This window comes from Triturus cristatus, chromosome 4_1 (assembly GCF_964204655.1).
Source record: "Triturus cristatus chromosome 4_1, aTriCri1.1, whole genome shotgun sequence".
NCBI lineage: Eukaryota > Metazoa > Chordata > Amphibia > Caudata > Salamandridae > Triturus > Triturus cristatus.
In genome coordinates this window covers 599,172,802-599,196,469 of record NC_140585.1, presented here as the reverse complement: position 1 = coordinate 599,196,469, position 23,668 = coordinate 599,172,802, and the positions used below count along the sequence as shown (strand labels likewise).

The following is a 23,668-nucleotide window of genomic DNA, read 5'->3' as shown; positions in this document are numbered from 1 at the left end:
CCTTGGTCTCACCTACGCCATCTGGACATTGCAACCGAGCGACTGCCTGCACCACGTCATGAGGGTACCACACCCTGCAACGCTTCCATTTTGCAATGCAACCACGACGGTTGTCCCTGACCAACTCGCACCAGCGTGTCGGCCGCAACGAGGAAAGGTATTGTCTACAAGTCTATCAATGTTTTAGCTGGCGGGTACCGACGCGGTCAGCTGTAACTAATAGACTCTATCATCTTCGGCGTAGCAGTAACCCCGGACTGAGCTACCAACTCGGAAGAACTGTGTTTTGGGGATATTTCTGCAATTTGAAGGTTATCTTGCAAAGTAACTATTTTTTACAGTAATGTATGTTGGATTTTTGTTGTATTAGGTCTTGTTGGTTTAGATAAAGCATAGCTCATTTTTCTAAACTGGTGTGGTGTCCACTTGTAGTGTTTTCACTGTGTTACAGGATGCATGCACAAATGCTTTACACGCTGCCTCTGAGATAAGCCTGTTTGGTCATGCCAAGCTGCCAAGGGGAACAGCAGGGGTTATTACCCTGAGCAGGAAGAAGGGTCCCTACTTGGACAAAGGTGCAAACCATTGCCAACTAGAACTCCCCGCTTCTAACACCATTAGGAAACAGCTTAATTATATGCATTAAGCTCTTTTCTGTCATCATATCTATTTTGTTGATGGCCCAAACCTTTATTCATCTGCACTTTGAAACTGGCGTCCCATTGTGGGACAGTGGCCTGGTAGTCTAGTCATAATGCTCTGCTTTTATGAAGGTACTAGTAGGACTATGTTGGGCTGGAGGATCTCAGAGCCATTGTGATTATGTTTGAAAGTTGTGTTACAGTAAGTTTAGCACCTTATTTTATATTAACATAACACACCCTAGTTAGAGGTTTTGGTTTTATAGAGTCTAGTGGTTAACCTGTGAGATTTTTAAATCCAAGTCTATTAGGATGTTTTTGGGCAACATAGTACAGCAATTGCACTAGTCGTTGTTAAGCTTTAATTAGACCTATTTTAACGCACTAACCTGCACAGGCACTTTGTGAACCCTTGGGACCGATCTAAACGTATTAAATCATGTTAGCACCGGATGGCTGACCTTATACATTGCTATTGTAAGTTCATTCTACTATCTTTTGTTCCTTAATGACGATGAGCTTTGAAAAGCCTAATGAATCATGTGCTATCCTACTTTTACTGCTAAAGACTTGTTATTTTAATTTCATAGTTTATATTTTGCTATTTTTGTACATCTCATCTATGTTGAATTTTAAAATATCTTAACATATTGTGACATATTTTGCACTTATTGTTAGTGTTCTTTGTTATATGTGACACCAATATGATAAGGTCTTTTTTGCGCTTTATGGAACTGTTATCTTTACTTTCATGATTTTATTTGAAAGCTGAATAAAGATTTTAAATAGAATCAAATGTTTCCACCTTGTGTTCTAGTGGGCTTGTCACTATGAAGGTGCCTTGTTGAACTTTCAATAATAAGGAAATGTGGTGAATGAACAAATAAATGGTACAAATGAAAGTACTGTTTTATTCACCGCGTGCACTTTATGCCATTAAGGTTCAAGACTATGACCAGGGTTTTCATCGAACAGTATATATTGTATCACCTGTGAGATCTACCTGTGGGATTTAAAACAACATACAACAGAGATATCCATTTATAAACATGATTTAAGTTCCTTATTAACATGATACTCACTGTTTCTTCTATCCATGCACTGTAACCTGGAGGGTTGTATCCCATTCCAACAATGCTTGAGATTAGCAAAAATAGCAAAACTATTGGAGAGATGTATTTCCATGTGTAGTAATAGTATTTGTATGGAGTGAAACCTAGCATATCAGTCAAATCTTCCATGAATCTGGAAATAAAATGAAATCATTATGTTGTATACCTTGCTCCCTGGAGAGATTTACACCTTTTATTTTAAAAATGTCACTAGTTTTTGAACTGGTAAGAAACTTGTCTCCCAAGTAAGGCAAATGTAACATAGTTCTTTATCTTGCATTGTCTATATCTTCTTCACAGAAAGCATCAAGGTAAGCCTAAGAACACAGGTGAATGCTATGCTACTATACTACAGCAACAAGTAACTTATATTAAGTTTAATGAAAGCAATCTTTTTGGGTGAAAATAATATTATTCATGGATAATTGGTTGTGAGCAATTAGAAGTTGAGAGTGTTGCACACTGAAATGAGTGGTATGATAGTATTTTGTGTTCCTAAGATGTCTATTGTAGATCTCTATACATCAAACCTTTACATTCAATATATTTTATGAAGACAATTATTTTTTTTAAATACTCTTTATTGTGTTTTAACATAAGTAAGTACAATCATCACATGATTTCATTTATAAAGTAAATACATTCAAAATCATTCTACTGAATATTACAATTTTACTTCCGTTGTTTACATGTCTGAAAACTGGGTTTTAATGACAAAAAAGAAAGACATCCATACAGAAGAGAACTTACTTGTCTACTCCATAGACCCAAGCAACTGCGATATTTTCTAAAATGACCACAATCAGAAGGGGCAGTGTTGCTGAATAATCATCAAACATAGTCACAAAGTAATTTCCAGACCGCTGTACAAAGATTAGTCCAATGCAAAAGGCAGAAAGGCAGCATCCAACTGGAATGAAATGGCATCATTAATAACAAGGTAAATGTTAGTTAAATTAATTCAGTGTCAAACCACATGTCACAGCAAAACATCTCAAGTAATTAGATTTAAGGGGTATACTCTTTTCACTCTCCCTTGTCTTCCCTTCTTTCTTTCTCTATAATTTCAGTGCCCAGTGGACTAACATTTACTTTTCGGTACAATTTTCTTTACTAGAAAGCGTGTGCTACGATTAGTCTAATGTTTAAAATGTCAGGGGAGAGTCTAGCAATGTTTCTTGAATAACATTTAACACATTTCGACTATTAACATACACTGATGTAAACCACAGTGGTGAGCACTGACATTAAATCATACTATGATAGAAGCTTAATAAAACTGAACAGATGGAGCAATGGTATTAAAGCGAGCACACAAAATCAGAGAACATATTTATGACATGGCATTAGATGTTTGTTAGGTTTCTGTTTGTAGTATAAATTTGTGTTTTAAGGGTGCATTTATAAATGCCTCTGAAAATGTGTTTGCTTTTCTTATTACAAGAAATGCACTTCTCCCACCGACTCTAAACTAAGTAGTGTCATATAATTTGTTGGATATCTCAACCTTGCTGAGCTGTTCATGGTTGAACACACAATAATATGAATTGTATTGGGATATATAACATTTATAGATGTGAACATTGAAAACAAATTCTAAAGATATTAAGATTTACTACTCATAAATGCCCTTTGTGAATACTGAAAGTCATAAAGTTAGACTTTTGTCTAACTTTACCTTTGTGAATCGGGTCCGTTGTGTTTGCCAGTAAGAATCTGAAAAGCTGTGGGTTGCACTTTTGGAGCTAGTTTTATAGCTCTCATAGCAGCACTATAATGGATCTTGGGTAGAGGATCCTGCCGGGGGCTGTGAGAGGCATGAAACTAGCAAAATTTAGCAAATAATTATGCGCATTAGCGAGCTGCCCCACTTCACAAATTCCACTCCTGAAGACTATAGTAGTTTTCAATTGCTGTTTTGTCTTCTCTCAGTGCCCTGGTTCATTGACATTGCACATATAATAGCCATTGCATCTTTTGGTTAAGTACAGTCAATTTTATAAACATAACAATGAAAATTCAAGCCAGACACAAATCCTAACTTTATCATGCCCTTTTGTGCCTAGATCTACTTTGTCATAGTGGCACAGCAAGACTGAAGTCTTATAGACCTGCAGTTACCAGAAGAGACACAAATTATGATTTCCAGATCAATGTTGAAACAAGGTGTCTCTGATCAAAGCATGTGTAATGAGCTGACACATTTCAAACTTCCCCAACTGCATATGTGACATCCCCACCATCACACTTAATTTGCTCCAAGAGCCAGATATTCCTGGGAAAATTAAACAGGATTCCGCAGATATGTAGGACCTCGGGTTATATCAAAAACCTGGAGTGTTGAGAGTCATCTACAAAGATTAATGTGTAATCGTCTGGTCCCAAGTACCATCAAAGTCTATACTTTGACCATTCTGACGTGATACAATGTGTACCCTAGAGTTCTGTAATATGGACTAATATTAAACTACTTAGAAACAATTGAGTTTCTATTGTGTGCTTAGACAATATTCTGACAACAATATTCTGTTGCCACACCGTCAGTAGCAGGCTATAACTCTACAGTCTAACACAGCTCAGAGTCAAAAACTGTGCAAACTGACACAGAAGTTCACACAGGTGTACACTTTTAGACCAATCATACATACATTACGCACTCTTAAAGAGTTTGAAATACACCTTTGATTATTTCATTTCGATTTATTTACTCTTCTCAAAGTTCAACCAGCCGACCATACACTAAACTCTCAAAGTGTTTGGGACATGCATTCACTGGTCTGATAAAACACAGTTAAATGATTCACTAGATGTTCGGGAGAATAATTGTGATCACATTAAAAATGGGGATGGTTAATGCCTAGATCTGTGCAATGGGGACTAACAGCCATACAGTTATCAGAATATCAAACTTCATCCTCCCAACTCCTCATCCATTCTATGTATACTGGATCACTAACATTGTTAATGATGTATTGAGAGCACTTTCATATAGAAATGAATCTCCAATTGATTTTAAATGGATTGCTTTTTTAGAGGTTCCCAAAAAGACGTGGTAATATATTGTCTAAAATGGGTAAAAATTAGAGTTCCTACAGTGTTCAGAGTTTTCTAAAGCACAACACAGTGGCTTTTGTATTGACCCGAAAGCACTGGACATTAACATATTTCATAGACAGGTTTCTACACATTGAAGCCATTTTGGACTACAAAAAGGAGTACTTGTGCAGTACTTTGTATATACTCTTACATGCCTTTGTGAATTAGCCCCAAAACTGTAAAATGGGAATACATTGCGAATAATCTGGGAATATTCATATATAATTACTAAAAATAGAAAGGACCATACTTTGTTTGCACTTCCATTTATAGGGAGTTATACGTTTCCGGGCTGGTTCACAAAGGCATGTAAGAGTATGTAAACAAATACTCCTGCAGTACTACTACCCATACTCATAAAAGCTTCTGTGAATCAGCCCCGCGGATGCTATATTTTTTCCCTTGATTTTTGTGCAAGCAGTTCCTAGGGACCACTACATCCTGCTATTCTGTATAAACAGATTACCAGTGTGCTCATGTTTTGTTCTTAATTATCATTTCAGAGGTCACGATGTGCTTCTCAGTAGTCAATGATCATTATGGTTTTTGATTTGTTTTTTGCCAACTGATGTGAAGATTTTCTCCCTTGCAACTCCAGAACTAACTCTATACAGTTTGCCCAAAATGAAATCCACTCAGGATCACAGAATGGGAAAATGAAGTTCTTCACCTGCCTTACTCATTTTTAGGTCGAGCCTAGCGGCAGCGCTCATGCGCTTCTCACTCCTCAAGACTGCTGTAGTAGAGTTTCAGAGAGAAGCCGCGCCCACTCCCCGCCTATATTTTTCATTGGCCTGTGTCATTGTCCTCCTTAAATGCTGCCTTCGGATTAATTAATAGGCTTGTTAGTCTCTCCTTAGTACGGCCTTGTCTTCATTTGTACCCTCCCATGGAGACTGGCCCTTTTACTTCGGTAGTTACACAGGACCTGTTATTTAGTCTGTAAGCACTATTTACTTTATTGAGTTTCTCTTACTGCAGGCCGGATATGCAGTGCTTCAGCTGAAACTGCTTGTGTTTTTTTAAGCGGCATGGCCAACCCATAACATGGCGCCCGCTTTCAATCATTTTAACCCGGCATTATCTCGCATCTGTTTCAACCCCCCCAGTAAAATAGATTTAGAAATGATGAGTGAATTAAGTCATATGAACTCCAGGTAGCACATAATCGTGTACTAATGGGCTGAATCTGACAGCACCACATCTGTGTTACGCCATCTGTACTAAAGCCACCAGACGGATTGTTTTCAAAAACCTGTTTCCTTAACAACAACAACACCACCAATACCACCACCAATACCACCACCTCCACCACCACCAATACCACCACCTCCACAAATACCACCACCACCAATACCATCACCACCAATACCACCACAACCAATACCACCACCAATACCACCAATATAACCACCATCACCACCAATACCACCACCACCAATACCATCACCAATACCACCACTACCAATAACAATACCACCACCACCAATACCACCACCAATTACCAATACCACCATCAATACCAATACCACCACCACCACCAATACCACCACAACCAATCCCACCACCACCAATACCAACACCACCACCAATTGCACCACCTCCAATACCTCCACCAACACCAACACCACCAACACCACCAATACCATCACCACCAATACCACCACCACCAATACCACTACCACCAATACCACCACCAATACCACCACCACCTATACCATCACCAATACCACCAACACCACCACCACCAATACCCCCACCACCAATACACCCAATACCACCACCAATACCACCACCACCAATACCAATAACACCACCAATACCACCACCACCACCAATACCAATACCACCACAACCAATACCACCACCAACATCACCAATACCATCACCACCATTACCACCAACACCAATACCACTACCACCAATACCACCACCACCAATACCACCACCACCAATACCTCCACCACCACTAATACCACCACAACCACCAATACCACCACCATCAACACCACCACCAATACCACCACCAATACTTACACCAATACCACCCACTCCACCAATACCATAACCTCAACCACCATCAATACCACCACCACTAATACCACCACAACCACCAATACCCCCACCATCAACACCACCACCAATACCACCACCACCAATACTAACACCAATACCACCCCCTCCACCACCACCAATACCATCACCACCAGTACCACCACTACCATTACCACCACCAATACCATCACCACCAATACCATCACCAATACCATCACCACCACCAATACCACCACCACCAATACAATACCAATACCGTCACCCCCACCAATACCAATACCACCACCAATATCACGACCACCAATAACAATACCACCACCAATACCAATGCCACTACCAATACCACCATCACCACCACCACCACCACCAAAGCCACCACCACCACTACCACCACCAATACCACCAATATTACCACCACCAATACCACCACCACCACCAATCCCACCACCACCAATCCAATACCACCACCACCAATACCACCACCAATACTACCACCAATACCACCACCAATATCACCACCACCAATCTCACCACCACCACCAATACCACCATCACTACCAATACCACCACCGATACCACCACCACCAATACCACCACCTCCAATACCACCACCAATACTACAACAACCACCACCAATGCCACCAATACCACCACCACCAATACCAATACCACCATCACCAATACCACCACCAGCAATACCACCACCCCCACCAATTGCACCACCACCACCAATACCACCACCAATACCAATATTACCACCAGGTGGCAGGAAATAGCCCCCCCCTGCTCTTCCTCCTAAGCCGCGACAGTGTAATCACAGAGCGAAAGGTGTAGGAGCGCTTTTTTCGTGTTTTTAGCTCAGATCATATATAAATCTCACTTCACACTTTGTTTCTGTGTAATTTACAACACTTACACATCTTCTTCACTGCACTATTCATCACCACTTTGAAGACGTCCCAGGCCGGTCTGTTCCTCTGATATTTACAATCTAACAAGCGGTCGAGAAAGCCCTTTATTGCAATGCAATAGGTCTTGCATTTGCAAGAGTTTAAGCTATTAGTATTGTAAATGGCAATGCATTTTATTTATGTTTTAAAACACAAAATATAAATAAAAGGCATTGTCATTTACAATGCCAATAAATCAAACTCGCCTGAATGCGACCCATTCCATTGCAAATGCTTGTTCTGCTTTATTCCAATTTAATGTGGTGGTCCCGTGGTAAGAAAATAATTTGTTTCTTACGGTGCACTGATTTAGCATATTACCCCCATCAATCACCACCCCTGCTGGTAGGTATCTTTAGCCAAGGGCCTCTCCTCATCTCTTTCTTACGCCCAGTGTCTGCTAAAAACTGTTTTTATATGCAATTCGAAAAGGAAATTTGTGGTACATTCCTGAAGTTCAGAAACAGTATCATTTGTCTACATCAGCAAAATCTGTGCCTAGAGGAACATTGAGTGCCACTCCTTGACCGAGGTCCCATCGGCCTCTCCGGCCCTCAAGAGGCCCTTTGCCCTTCTGCCTACTGGGGGTTTCCCTGCGTGCCACATGTTCAGTCAATCCTATCTGTGGCCCTGTTCATCCTTCTACTCACTTCAGCTGTCTTGACGACTCCAACTGACAGCTTCAGTGAGTTCTTAATTTAGTTGTAACTGGAAAATTCAAACTCCATGTTTTAGAATGTAATGTGCTATTTATTGAGTCCTCGGCCTGTAATGTCTAAAGATGTGAACCCGCTTCGGCTGCACCCATTCCCTACAGTAATCAGTGCAATTGATGTAAAAATTGAAATTTCTCTTGAACTGTTTTGGTCTTTCTGAAAGTTGAGGAGGGTTATAATAGAAAACGGGTCATGTTTGATTAAAGAAAAGGTAAAATAAAGCTCATCGGCCACTCTGTAAAATAGCTTAGTCCTGGTTTACTGCTTTTTTCTACAACCAAGGCACCATTCCTCTTTCCATGGTAGCTCTACTCATCATCAAAGAAGTCTCAATATTTACAGGCCATTTCTCTGTACCACACTGGAAATTATTATTATTTGATTTCTTTTTGATTAGTAGAAAGTGCTATTTTTGATGTTTTTTTAAATCTCAGATCTGCATTTCCTGAACAGTTCTCCAGCTCACACTGTCTGTCTCAATTATCACTATTTTAAACTTTGAGCTAGATGCACTAAATGTTGTCATTTTTTGTGCCTATCAGCATTTCAAATACGTCATTCAGTGTGAAATTACACTAATTTGCACTCCCTTAGACCAGCACTGACCATACTTATGTAGCCACTGTTATTTATCTATTACCATTAAACTGAGTGAAAATGCATCAGAGCTGCAAATCTCTAATTCAGAGTTGGCTTCTTTTCCATTCAACCCCTCCCACACAGACATCTTCAGGCCATTGAATTTTGCAAACATCACCACTGACCCACTCAAACCCCTTTCGCAATGGTATTCCAGTGTGTAGTTGACCACATACGTAAGCTGCAGACTTTCATGGACTTGGCAGGTCTGGTCCTCTTCCCCAGTTGAGCGTGCTTTTCACCCCCTCCCAACCACTGGTGCACATGCACAAAACCTACCCTTTTCTAAATGACAGGTTAATAATGTTGTTGCCACTATTATCACACATATTGAATTGTATATAAATCCCTTCTACTTCAACATTTACCCTTCCTCATCCCAAGAACAATACCGATAATTTTGCACTGAAAAAAAAGTCAACAAAGGTAAATCTTTAATAACACCCCACACCACACAATCGCATCCAAGATCTTCCTTTACAGTGTACAGTCAATTACACTGATGCCCAGAATTCAGTATTCACTTCTTCTGGGCTGGGGACATTTCATGAACATTTCTATATCGAAATGCCCATTCAATTTGTCCGTTTTCAAGATAAAAAGTGGCTGTTGCCATTTGTCCAGCTAGAAGAATTGCTGTCATCATCTTGTGGTTACTGACTGGTATAAAAAATGCTTAATAATTATCAATTTGAGACAATTTATGTTGCTTATTCCGTTGCTAGTCTTTCATGGGTTGTAAAGTTTGTTTGCTAGTTTTTGCCTTCAATGTACTTGCCCCAGCACCTTGCGGTACGTTTGAGTCCCACTGAGAATAACACTGTCCTATGTCACTCTCTTTTCAATTCAATTCAAAAAGTCTTTATTTATCGATATTTCATCATAAAAAGACAGTTTACAGAATAAAAAGAAATATAAACAGAATATTTTATCTTTAAAAATTATTGCAACATAATACAAAATGTTAAAATCTCAAAGAACCAGAGAACCATAATTTTATGGCCTCCTCAATCTAATAAGCCACACCCAAGCTAAAAACTTGGCGACTGCAACTACAATATATTCACTAGTATCGAAGCGCAGGAAATCTAGTGCGACTGACCCTTGTCTTGTTCCCAGGGTACGACAGATGGGTTTGAGCCATATAGCCCGAGGGGCTGCGTAAGCAGGGCAGACAAAAAAGATATGGCCCACGGAGTCGACACAACCGGCACACCAGTTGCAAGAATCAGAAGTAACACCCTTCCATTTTTTGGTGAATAAATTTGTTGGTAATGTACCGACTCTAAACTGGTGGTAACGTTTTCTATCTCTAGGCCTGGAGATAGTATCCCAGTAGGCTTCAAGAAATGGTGTATTCTTTTGTTCGAAAAACCTACCAGTCAAAGAGTCGGTTGAAACAGAGGGCAATTGTTTTTGCAGTACCATTGACCAGTATAGATCTTTGAAGTCTTTTTTTGAGGGAAATGAGTTATTGGCCGGGTCTGACCACAAAGTACTTAAACCCATGGAATCCAAGAGTTGTTTAACCTGTCTGAACCAGGGAATGTTACCGGCTCCCATAATAGAACGGACATCAAGAAAGGCTTTCGCATAGGGACCAAGTTCGGGCACAGTCCAAAGTCGCCTCCAAAAGGCCAATGGCTTAAACCTAGCGATGTCATCAAAAGAATGGGAGCCAAGATCCAGCAGTAACTCTCTTTTCTAAATACGCCCGGGTAATGCTCGCCATTACCATGGACGTGCTTAAAGCAGCTTTCTTCATATTTCTCGTAACTTTCCATCCCAACTGGCTTTTGCGAGTGTGTATGTGTTTCCTCATTTAAATGTTTTCATTGCACCGGCTTGCCTTTGTTCTTTTTACTCCTTTACCACCCACGACAAATAAACACAGAAGCACCAGAAAGCATACATGAAAAGATGAAAAGAACTCACCGGTAAGAAACTCTTTTCGCACTTTGAAAGTGTCCACAATGGGTGTTGTGATCCCCTCTATTGTTCCAAACATACTGCCGAGCCCCAGATTCACCAACATCAGGAAAAACATCACCGACCAAAAAGGAGAAGCTGGGAAGTGCGTCATTGCTTCAGTAAAGGCAATGAAAGCCAAGCCGGTCCCTTGAACAGACTGACATCAATAAAAGGGCAATTGTGAGATAAGCAGCGAATCAATCGAGAATACATCAACAGTTACAATATTCCTAACCACTTTTATGAGCTAACGAATCCACAATTATTTCATCGGGTGCTTTAATTGCGAAACTCGAAAATGCCGTTGTTAGCTTTCTCATAGTAGCTTCAAAACAAGACATTTAGTTATACAATGGATTTCATAGTTTATACATGACACCACCTCTCTACTATCCGTAGAAAAAATAGAAATGAAGTGCTTACATCACTTGACTTTGAAAAACGAAACAAATAGACAACATTTTGCATAGTAGTTGCTACAACATTTTATTCATGGCAGTGCAAATAACGTTTCCTATTCCGCAGCACAGGTCTCTCTCTGGCTGTTCCAGCATCTGAAGGGTGAGGCGCGAGATATGTGCCTCACTTCTGTGGAGCAGTGTCATGCCTTTGCTGTATGTATCAAGCAGAAGACGAGTCCAACTACTGTGTGGAGCAGAAACTGTGAAAAGGACCTAAATTCTGGGGCAGATATTGTTTATGAGGCTGAAGTATGAGGAACGAACTTTGTAGACGTGTACAGAAAAGGGACTGTACATTCAGCAAGCACAGCAGGAGTTGTGTGTGGCACGTGTTAAGCAAATGCATGGCTCTAGGGTTGCTGCTCTACCCATCTAATTTTTTTTTTAGGCAGGTGCTGTGTGTTTCATGTATGGGGAAACACTATGTACATCTACTTAGCGAGGTAAAGGCATCTGCGTAGAGGATGAGTAGACATGTGGGTCTGATGTGTGCGGGACCAGATCTGTGTTCATCTTTTGGAAGATACCTGTTTGACTCTCCATTATGGGAATACCATTTTGGGTTTGAGTAGTACACAAGCACTTGAGCGCCCTACATAGGGTTAGTAGGCGCTATATAAGTGCTGCAATACAATACATGCCATGTGTGGTGCAGGCGCCATAAACCTCTGGCACTGAGGACAGGAGCACAGGATGTGAATTAGAAGCTCCATGAATCACTTGTATGAAGCAGAAGCAGTCACCCCCAACGTGTTTCTCTGCAGCTGTGTTCCTCTTGTATGCAGATGAAGGACATGCGATGGGCAGAGGTAGACCTATGTATGCACCAAGTATGTATCAGGATATGCATGTGATGAGTATGACAGAAGATGCTAATCTGATGAACGGGGGACAAGCTGCAAGAATCTCTCATGGAGCAGAAGCTGTGCTGATATGTCGACAGAACATGTATGCATTTGATTTGCAAAGCAGAAACTATGCCTACCTTATTTATGTGGCAGTAAACGTGTGCATCGGACAAATGAAATCTGAATAGTATTCACCTATTATGTTGTTAAATTATTTAAATATTTTTATTTTTCACAGCTATCACCCTACTTGTTCCATTGACAGTGAGCGTTCTTGAATATTTGACAATGTCCACAGCCAAAACGAGTAGAGACTAGTGAGTTGTGAAAGGATATAGAGCGTCAGTCTTACACTTGAACACCAGTTGATCTAGACTGCAGCATACACTGTCTCAAATTCTGGCCTCAAGGACCGATAAGGCACAGCTCCACTTATTTTCTTGTTGGTTTTTGGTACTACTAAAATCTAAGTATTAGCTATTGATAATGGCCCTCAAGGTGCAGAAAGTTGGGAATTCTTGATATCATCCGACTTGGAATCAAGACATGTGTAAAGGAAACCAGATCTGAATTTTATGTACTGAAAATTGATGTTTACAACAAACCCCTAGTTTCTCCTTCCCCCACTGGCTGCACGTGAAGATAGCCCTCTCTAACACTATGCATATGCTTATAAACTGCTTCCCCAACTATCAAAAAACCCGCTGCTGGTAAAGTGTATTGCACGGGGTGATTTCACCCGCTTCATGCATTAAATGCCTGTGGGTGGAATGCCTGGGAGAAACACAAAGAAATGTGTATGCCAACTACAATTTCTGAATGTTATTCCGTAAACATTCACAATCCCCACTATTTCCCCTATCCAACATTACCCGGATCCCTGGTAACAGCAAATCCAGGGGTAAAGAAGGAGAAATAACTGGGAATTTTGCAGGTCACTCATAATGATAGCCTATGTGTATAGTCTTCTGTGTATCACAGCTAGAATATCGCTTAAGGAGGTCTATACATACATAATTAAATATAATGATGATGCAAGTGTGATGCCCATGGGTGAGTTGGGAAAAAAAACAAGGATGCATATACAAATACACATTATATATTGCTTTATTAACTGGTTATTCTTAGTAATTGAAAAAACACTCCCCAAGGTTTTTACAAGATTAAAAAAAAACTAGTGTCTATTTAGATCGTAGTGTATCAGACAAATCACCCCTTTTACGCCACAGTGTAGAAATCCTGATCTAAGAGGCATAAGAAGCATGTCACAGGAAAATTGTACATATCAGAGAACATTTTCCATTAAGCAAACATGGTGGCCCTGATCACAGTAGGACCACAAATTGTCTGACCTCTTGAGTGCAAATTGCACATCCTGTAAAAACTGATTGTAGGAGGTTTGGTATTTACCTGTTGCACAATTCATACCCAATTACTCTCTGTGCACTGCAGACTGTGGGTAACATGCTAATAGTGCATGCTTCCGTGTTCCTAGGGGCACAAACACCACACATGAGCAATCGTCCTTGACCCAGCAAAATTATTCTGGGCAAAACCATCTTGTATGTGCAGTTTCCACACATGATGTAACACCATGTATGGGGCAATCACTGCAGATGGCTGAAGGCTGTGTGCAGTTGGTTTGGGTATGGTGAGGGGTTGGTGCAGGGTCTTACCATATGCATGATTTTATGCCCAGAGGTCTCCACACATGGCTAAAGTCCTTGGACAGCTGATTTGGTGGGGTAGGGGCTGTCCGCACGACTTAACCACATATATCAAGATGCCTGGGCAAACATCTTGCAGAGGTGGGTGTGCTGCAGTATATCATTTTAAACTTTGCTAAACTGAAGTAGCTATTACCTTTACTCAGATGAAACTAACCTTTGTTTGTTAAAAGAAACAAAAGAAAAGACAATATTTATATAAGCACATATTTAAAGGATTGTATTGCTGAACATCAACCCCAGGATATTGTGGTAAGAATACTGAAGACAGAATATGAAGGGACAAAAGTGCACATAGGGAAGCATAGATTTTATATCTCAAACTCCACATCTACATACCTTGAAGGTATATGTACCACTGATTTAAATATATGTGTAGTTAACTATAGAAATCTATACTTACCTGTCAATATTTTTATTTTTATTTTTATTTTTTTTACTGGACATTGTGCTCCATCAATAATCCAGGATCGATGTTCGGGGTCGGCACCCATTTAAAGTGATATTATGTTTAGAAAGCAAAACGTAATACCTACTGAGATATGGTTTGCCTGGTTAATCATAACTCACACCTGTCATGCACAGCTCGTGACATCACTAATTACAACTGCAATGATATTATTGGTGACATTATATTATGAACACCTATAACTTCGCATGGTTACACAAGTCCCTACATTTCAAATGTTATCAGGCACAGTTTGAGAGTTTCATCCTTTCACACCACCCACAAATACTCCCACATGGATAAAGTATAAGAATACGGGGGCATATGTATCAACATCACCATTTGCGATTCTCAAATAGCGATTTTTAAAGAATCGCTATTTGAGAATTGCAAAACGGGATGTATTTAAAAAATTGCAAACTTTTTGAGATTTCTTAAAATTCCTTAATTGCGATTAGCAAATTGCGAAATCGCAATTAAGGAATACCTGCCCATTCATTTCTATGGGCCAGGAGACCCATAGGAATGAATGGGAAGTAATTCTCAAATAGCGAATCGCAATTTGCTAATCGCTATTTGAGAATAATTTCAAAGGTGCAAGGGTGTCATGATGACACCCTGATGCACCCCTGAAATTAGCATGTGTGTGCATATGGCGCACATACATGCCCTAAGGGCATGTATGAGTGCCATGTGGCACTTTGCAAAATTAAAAAAAGTGCATTTTGAAAGGAAATCGCAAATTACCACCAACTGGAAGTTGGTGGTAATTTGCGATTTCTTAAGGATAATTCGCACAACTTGGGTGCTTTTTACATGTCATTTAAGAAATCGCAATTTGCGATTTCATAAATGCTTGCGAAAAGTTAGGAAATCGCAAAATTAGCGATTCCTTAAATTAGCACTGAAACATGGCTCATACATACCGTTTAGCGATTTTTTGTTCGCAAACGTTGTTTTTTGCGATTCGCAGCGTTTGCGAGTAAAAAATCGCTTGATACATATGCCCCACGGTCTTTTGATAATTCCTTGCACTAATTAAAAGTGCACAGAGCTCTGCATCAGCCAGACGCACCGTACCTGAGAGCGAGAATTCGTTTTTATGCTCCCTCCAGATGTCTGCGCTCAGACAATCTTTTTCTCGGCAAAATTTCCTGGATTCGTAGGTTCAGAATACGGGTCAGGTCCTTCTCTTTTTTGGGACCGTCTCTATTAATAGCTCCCTCTAGAATCAAGATACATCACATCCACCCCTCTGTTCCGGAAGAAGCTGAAAACCTGGCTTTTTTCGAATAACTGATTCGGTTCTCTTTGATCGCATTGGCAAGACACTCTTCGGAGTAACAGTTACGCTTTAGAAGTGCCTTTTACATTACATTACATTAATAATTAAAACACCCTAGACATTGCTTAGGGATACTCTTAAGCTGTGGTTGGTATTCGGTCTTTTCTATGCTGACTCCAGATGACAATAGGTGATTTTTGTAGCTTCCAGTAGAGATGGGAAACACTGCCTCGTCTTAACAGGTCAATCATACAAGCCAGTTTCAAATGCCAAGACCATATCCTCTACTTTATCTGTAGGAAATACCTCAAATTTGCCACTACCTGATGGCTAATACACGTGAACTGAAAACATGCTTATCACTGTGTCAATCGTATTGAATCCTATGCATATGCACTACATTTGTGAAGGGTGTATGCTATGCAAATACTACATCCTTAAGTCACACTCAGAGATCCCAACTTTTCCTCCCTGTATTACATGTCAATGGTTTTGGGTAAAGTTGACAGTCTCCCTTTATGCTTGGTCCATAGAACCCACTTGTGACTAGTACATGATATGCAAGCATTATCATTTTCAAGAAAACGAAAATTATAATCCTTCACCTCTGTAATAATATACAGACTGATGAATTCTTAGACCTCTTCATGATCCCATGCCATCATCCTATGAGATTTTAATGCCCAGGACAGCTCAAGCGTGAAAAATGAAAGACATCTTTCTGAAACTCAGAAAGCCTATTCCCGAGATAATCGGACATCCTGGAGGGAATCGTCCTTTTTTATGTACCTTAGGTAAAAGATACAGACAAGGGAATCTAGGGGAATCTATTTTCAAGAACTGAAATTCTGAATCTGATAGTAAATCACACTCTTTTCACCTTACCAGTTTCTCATTAATCAACTTCTTGGCAGCAGTATAGAGGTTCAGATGTAACTTCTTTAATTTGTTCATGTCTCAATGTTTAGAGAGTCTCTGCTTTTTAATGAATGGTTGAGTAACAGCTATACACACATATTGGAATGTTGTAGAATGGGGTTGGTTTCAAATATATAGTTGTTATATATTTTTATGTATTCATATTGGTGTTTTTTACATGTTTGCCACCCTGAAGAATCCTGAGTGGGCGAAACACGTTGGCTGTGTTTTTCTCCATATTTGTGCAGAAAAGAACAAATAAAAAAATACACGCAAGCAGGGGATTTACTTGTTTTGCTTATAATGGCTCATATTGTTACTCTTTGTTAAAGTAGCTGATTTGGTATCTCTCGACTACGTGTAAATGTTTCTAATGTTGAACCAATTGGCGGCTGGTTGGTAAAGCTGGGCAACTGTTTTAACTGTGATCACTCCCACTGGTTCAGTGCATGGTCCCCTAACTGCCAGAATCTGTTCAGTACCTCAAAGACCTCACTGGCAACAAAAGCTTGATATGCAGACAGGAAAGAAAATTAAATAAAAAACGGTCCTTCCACCTCAATCACCTCATGCTACTAAATTCATCCTGCGCAACATGAAAACTAAAGCCAGGCATGACACCAGCATTCTCAATGAAGCTGCCAACAGAAGCAAAACACTATTCAAGACAGTTATGCAATGTATATACAGCCTTAATAACCTTCCTATCACATACTTCAAGGACACATGCTTTACCATCATCATCTTCTTCAGATGATCAGACGGTAACCCAACAACACCAGACCCGCTTCACCTCTAGAAATCATACCCCTGCACTACATCCCACAATCTTCATCCTTCAAACTCCTGCGTTTGCAAATCTCACCAGCATCCTCAAAACCCTAAACGAAAACCGCCTATGACCCTGCTTACCAACAACAGCAACATAATTCACTAATACACAGAAGACATCCAACAATATTTTTAAGTCTTTGATGCTATAGACATCCAACACTTCAATTATTGCCTGTTTCTTATCCAGACTGAATGTCCTTCAAATTAATGAATCTTAACCACACCACAACTGATTTCCTGTTAATGACAAGGAACAATAAGTAACAACTAGTCCAAACCTGCCTCACCAACAAAAGCCTAGACAAATTTCAGCCCCAAATTTCACCAAATACCAAGTCATTCAGATTCACCCTTGGCACAGCCCTTGTCCTCGAAGAACACTTCTCCATGAAAACCAACGCAACATGGTATCAGATGTATAATAAGTTGGGATACTGGTTGAGGGAGATAAAACCCTTCTTAAGAAGAAACCACAATTCTTGTCAGGGTAAAGTCACAAGCAAACCCTACATTAATTTGTACTCAGCCTTGGGTAGCTTGGCACAGATCAGCCAGGCTTAACTTAGAGGTAATATGTAAGGTATTTGTGTAGCACCTCAAATAAGAATACAGTGAAATCACAGCACAAAAGGAGCCCACAACGATCAAGAAAAATAGAGTAATTTAAAATAAATAAGACAAGACCAAAATGACAAAAATCCAATCCGTAGATATTCAACTTTAAAGATTTCAGTAAAAATAGTGCCAAAAAGCACAAAGAGACAACTGTGAATATTTGGCCGCGTCGGACCGGAACAAATTCTCAAGTTCAGGCCAACTAAGATAGAAAGTGGTCCAGCTATAAGGACCCAGTTAGGATCGCTGAACAAAGTACCTTACGTCAAAGATATGCAGTGGAGCTGATACAATGTGTCAGTTCCGAGATGCAGTGAGGCTGCGGTGCGAGGTCCTGCGTCATCGTTGAGGACCCCGTTCACGAGGGCTTGTGAATGCAAGTCCGATGTTGAGAATGTGTCCCACAGCCACAGTAATGTGTCGGTTCCAAGGAGCTGCAAGGCTGTGATGTGGAGTCCGGTGTGGTTACTGAAAGTGCTGTTATTGGGGGATGCGAGGGTTTCTGCTGAGGATGCGTTGCGCAACGGCGGTTCTGAAGCTCTGATGGATTGCGATGCAATGCGGGCCTTTGCGACTATTCTGAACCATGCAGTAGCAGCAATGCATTGTTTCTGCTAGGGGTTGCACCAGGCAGGCAGAGAACCTTAGCACCCCTTCCAGATGTCCAGAACTAGGGTGGCACCACTCAGCAGGGTAGACTCACAGATGCTGTGTTTAAGGCTGCTGGAGCCTTCTGTCCCTGGGGCTCAAGTCAGCACTTGGAGTCACTTTGGGTCCTGGGTTAAAGAGAGACAGGTTCAGTCTTTCTCACCCAGGCAAGAGGGCAACAGGCAACAGGTGAGCACAGCAGCGTAGCAGTCCAGCAGAGTGGCAGCCCTTGCAGCTGAACAGCAGTACGTCTTCCTGGCACAGTATTCACAGTTCCAGAAGTGTAGTGAAGAGATGTTGTCATCCAGTATTTATACCCAGTGTGCCTTTGAAGTGGGGGAGAAGTTTCTAGAGGTTTCCTTTTGACGTCCCTAGGCATTCTGCTTTCCATGCCCCAGCTCAAGCCAGGATAACTAACTTTCTGTGGGGGCAGGACACAGCCTATTGAAGTGTAAAGAGGGCTCGGTCGAGATCCGCTCTCCCATCCTGAAAGTGATGGCCCATTCAGACACACTAAGCTTTCTATTTATGTGTGGCTGTCTAGAAGGAATACCCAAAGTCCAACTGTCAGTTACACCCAGTCGAGTGACCCAGACTCTGGCCACAGGCATTAAATGGCCAAGGCAGGAAAATGTCAACTTTCTAAAAGTGGTATTTTCAAAACTGTAACTTACAATTTGACTTCTCCCTAATTTAGGATTTTTTATTACAATTCTAAGGACACCAAACATGAACTGGTCACCTGCTTCCATTCTGAACTTACAGCTTATTAAAAGTAATAAGATAACTCAAATTATATCCTATGGGAGAGGTAGGCTTTGCAGTAGTGAAAAACAAAATTAAGAGTATTTTATTTCTTAAACGTATATGTCCTGCTGTTTAAATACACTGCGCCCTGCCCTTGGGCTCTCCAGGGCCTACACTAGGAGTGTTTTACGTGTATTAAAAAGGAAGGTTTAGGCCTGGCAAAAGGTTTATTTTGTCAAGTCGAAATGGCAGTTTAAAACTGCACACACAAGCTGCAATGGCAGGTCTGAGACATGTTTAAAGAGCGACTTGAGTGGGTGGCAAAATCAGTGCTGTAGGCCCAGAAGTAGCATTCAGTTTTGAGGCCCTGGGCACAGGTAGTACCACATTACTAGGGGCTTAAAAGTCAATAAAATAGGCCAATTGGGTGTAAGCCAATCCTACCATGTTTTAAGGTGAGAGCACAAGCACTTTAGCACTGGTCAGCAGTTATAACGTGTGCAGAGTCCTAAAGCCAGCAAAAAGGAAGTAATTAAAACAAGAGGGTTGAAGATAAAATCTAGGGAAGAAACATGCCAGGTCCAACAATCATACTGTTGGAAAAGGGCGGATGAGCAGGCCATATGAGGGGCAGCTAAGAATTGGTTTATGGATACCCACCAATGACAGTATATCATGTACACTTTTAGATATGATGCAGATCCCACTGAAGCTGCGTTCTAGCCTACTAAAGGAAAGACTTTGATTGAAGATGCCTACTTGCTTTGAAGAAAGATACTGGTGTGCCTGCAAGGGGAAGTAACAGTAGATGAGTTTTTAAGGTCTAGCCTACATTTCTGCCTGAAGAGGAACTAGAAGTCAGGCAGCTAAGCATAGTCCTACGGATGTTGAAATATTGGTCAGTGGTAGAAAACATGGAACACGCTGCTCTCTGAGACTGAGATACCTGGAGTGAAAGTCTCTTGTAAAATGTGACAATAAATCAAGGCCAAAATGACAACAATCCAATCCATAGAACCGAAGAAACATAAGTTCAAGGATTTCAGTGAAAACAGAATAAAAATGTCCCAACCCTTCCTTTTTAATACATATGTCACCCCTAGAGTAGGCCCTGGACAGCCCAGATAGCAGGGTGCAGTGTTTTTTGCTAAAAAAAAGTAAGCAATGTACTTTTAAGTTTTACATGTCTTAATAGTGAAAAACTAATTTGTTTTTCACTGCTGCAAGGATAACATTGGTGTTTCCTTATTAGATTTAATAAGCTGTAACTTCCAAAAAGGGACTAAATAACCAGTTAATTTTTGGTGTCTTTGGAATTGTAATGAAAAATACTCTCTTATGGGTAGAGAAGACAGAGCATCTGTGTACTTCAAAGGCACAACATTGTATAAACGAAGGACCTCAGACACTACCACTTCAATACACCTTTGGACCTGTGGATACTCTGCGAGGAAGGAGGACTGCTGTGCTGCTGAATCACTGCCACTCCGCTGGAATGCACTCTGCTGGACTCCTGTTTTGCTGTGCTGATCTGCTGCCCTCTTGCCTGGGTGAGGACTGGGCCTGCACCTCTTGAACCCAGAACATAGAGTGACTCCAAGGGGTAGTTGGTTAACCTCCTGATCTGAATCCTAAGTGACATAGCATGCTTCCAACCTACTGCACATGGACTCTGGCATATGTTTGTCTACCCTGCCAGGTTGTGCCACCCCAGTACTAGAACCTTGGAAGTGTGCCTAAGATGTTTACCAGATCATCTTCTCTTCTGAGCAAAGCATCCCCAAGCAGAACCAACATATCTTCTCAGCTGAGCGGCGCACCCCCGAGCAGAAACAACGCATTGCCACTGCCATGTGGATTGGACCCATTGCTAAAGACCTGCATCGTAGACCTGCAAGCCCTCTGAAATTACGTTTTGCCTCGATGGTATGGAGCATTAGGAGCCCAGGTCCTTGCATTGCTCATCAATAGCAGCCTCGATGATGGACTCCGCCTTGCAGCTTTGCGGCTCCACAGAACTGATGCAGCACCAGCTGCACACTGCATCCTGGATGTCGGATTCCACATCACAAGTCCCCATAAGCAGGACACTCAGCAACAATGCAACAGGACCTCACACCAAAGTCTCACCACATCTCTGACCCAACGCATTGCTCTGGCTGCCAGCACATCTCTGACTTGGAACCACGCAACACTCCGCAATCAGGATTTAAGGTACTCTGTTCAGCAGGCCTAACTGGGTCCCTGTGGCCAACCCACACTCCATCATAGTCATCCTGAATTTGTGACTTTGTTCCCTTCAGGTACAACCAGATGTCCACAGTAGCGCTTTGTGCTTTTGGGCACTATTTTTGCTATGAACTTTAAGATTCAATATCTCCAGTTCTACTACATAGATTTTTGACATTTTGATCTTTTTTTATTTGTTAAAACTTACTTTATGTTTCTAAATCTGTTGTGGGCTGCTCTTCTGGTGTGAATTCACAGTTTTACTGTTGGAAGTGTTGCACAATACTTTACTCATTGCCTCTACGTTAAGCCTGACTGCTCTGTACGAAACTAGCAAGGGGGTGAGCACAGGTTAATTTGGGGTTTGCTTGTGCGCTACCCTGACAAGGATTGTGGTTGCTGCTGGACCAGGACCTACACCCCAGTCAACCAACAACCCAATTTCTTACACCTGGCTTTTAAATTAACCAGCCTACCATAGGCAGGGCTAGGCACACACACTTGCTCGGCACCAGGATACCTTTCCAGGTGATAACGCTTTGCAAATGTACATAACATAACATAGTTAACTTATTAGTTGTGAAACCAGTTAATAAGTAATACAGATTACTTATTTTCTCAATTTATATTTGCTTTTCTATACTTTATTTTTTGAAGTTCTGTATTTTTTTAACAATATTATAATTTGAGTTAGTTTTTGTGGCAAACAAACATGGCATGCATATTTTTCTGGAAGCTTACCTTGCTACTCAGCCCAAGCTACACATGAGTCAGGGACAAAATTATGAAACATTGGTAGGTGCTTTAGTTTGGGTAGGGTGCTAGTTTAGTCACAGCTTACATCAAACCTGACTTCTCTCCCCCATAGCCTGACATTCAGATTTTCTAAAACATATGAAACTTGCACTTTGCGCTCCCCTCTCTTGTACTCTACTTACTCCCAGTTGATAGCGCCAATCATTTTTATGTTTATGTAATAAAAGTTAACTCACCAGGCTTCACTGAAATACAACACAGGCAGAGAGAATGGGGAGTCTTCTTTAAGAATGGCCTGCTGCTTGCATCAATATTTAGCCCACTTGACAAAGACTCTGCTGGGTCGGTATTTACCAGGTCCAATAATTGCCTCCCAATTATGAGGTTTTCCCCCAAAAAAGAGAAATGACAAGCAGATTTTGGTCCTTAACCTACCCATATCCACATCCTAATATTTATCAGGCATTTTTCATATGATCAGTTTTGACAGGTTTGACTTGCCAAAATATGTTTGGGAGTGATGTGTTAGCTGCTAAAGACTCATGTGTGATATGTGTGGTAACAGAGGTTACTGCAAATATCCCAAATTTAATGGGCCACTCATAAAGAGGGCCAAAGAATAGTTACATGCCAATTGGCAGTAGTGTATGCTTCCTGGCGCAGTCATATGCACCTAGATACATACAGCATAGGTTCAACATGTGCAGCAACAGTCATGCATGGCTACATGCGGGACAAAATATCCCACTGCTGCTATGTGGTACCTTTTTTAATTACTCATATGTCTGAACTTTTCAATAGACAGAAGCAATATACAAAGCAAAATGGATAAAGGTACCCATACTTGATAAAGGCTGCTTTTAAAGGTCAGTATAAATTTCTGTTTCATTTTGTTATGTTACTGAATATTTGGAATAGCACTCGACCGTCCCCGAAGGGGCATCTTGCAAACTGAGGTAACAGAAAAGTCAG

At 40.8% G+C, this 23,668-nt stretch overlaps 1 protein-coding gene across 3 annotated transcripts in view; it reads right to left on the bottom strand.

The window, feature by feature from the left end:
• The window catches only part of SLC6A15 (solute carrier family 6 member 15), a 543,862-nt gene that overhangs the window by 8,989 nt on the left and 511,205 nt on the right, over positions 1 to 23,668 (bottom strand). For all 3 annotated transcript variants that reach the window (XM_085652964.1, XM_085652966.1, XM_085652965.1), the window contains exons 9-11: positions 11,145 to 11,337; positions 2,504 to 2,663; positions 1,724 to 1,886 (exon numbers count right to left, since the gene is read on the bottom strand). In XM_085652964.1, coding sequence (XP_085509090.1) covers positions 1,724 to 1,886; positions 2,504 to 2,663; positions 11,145 to 11,337 — 516 coding nt within the window. The remainder of the gene's footprint in view (positions 1 to 1,723; positions 1,887 to 2,503; positions 2,664 to 11,144; positions 11,338 to 23,668) is intronic.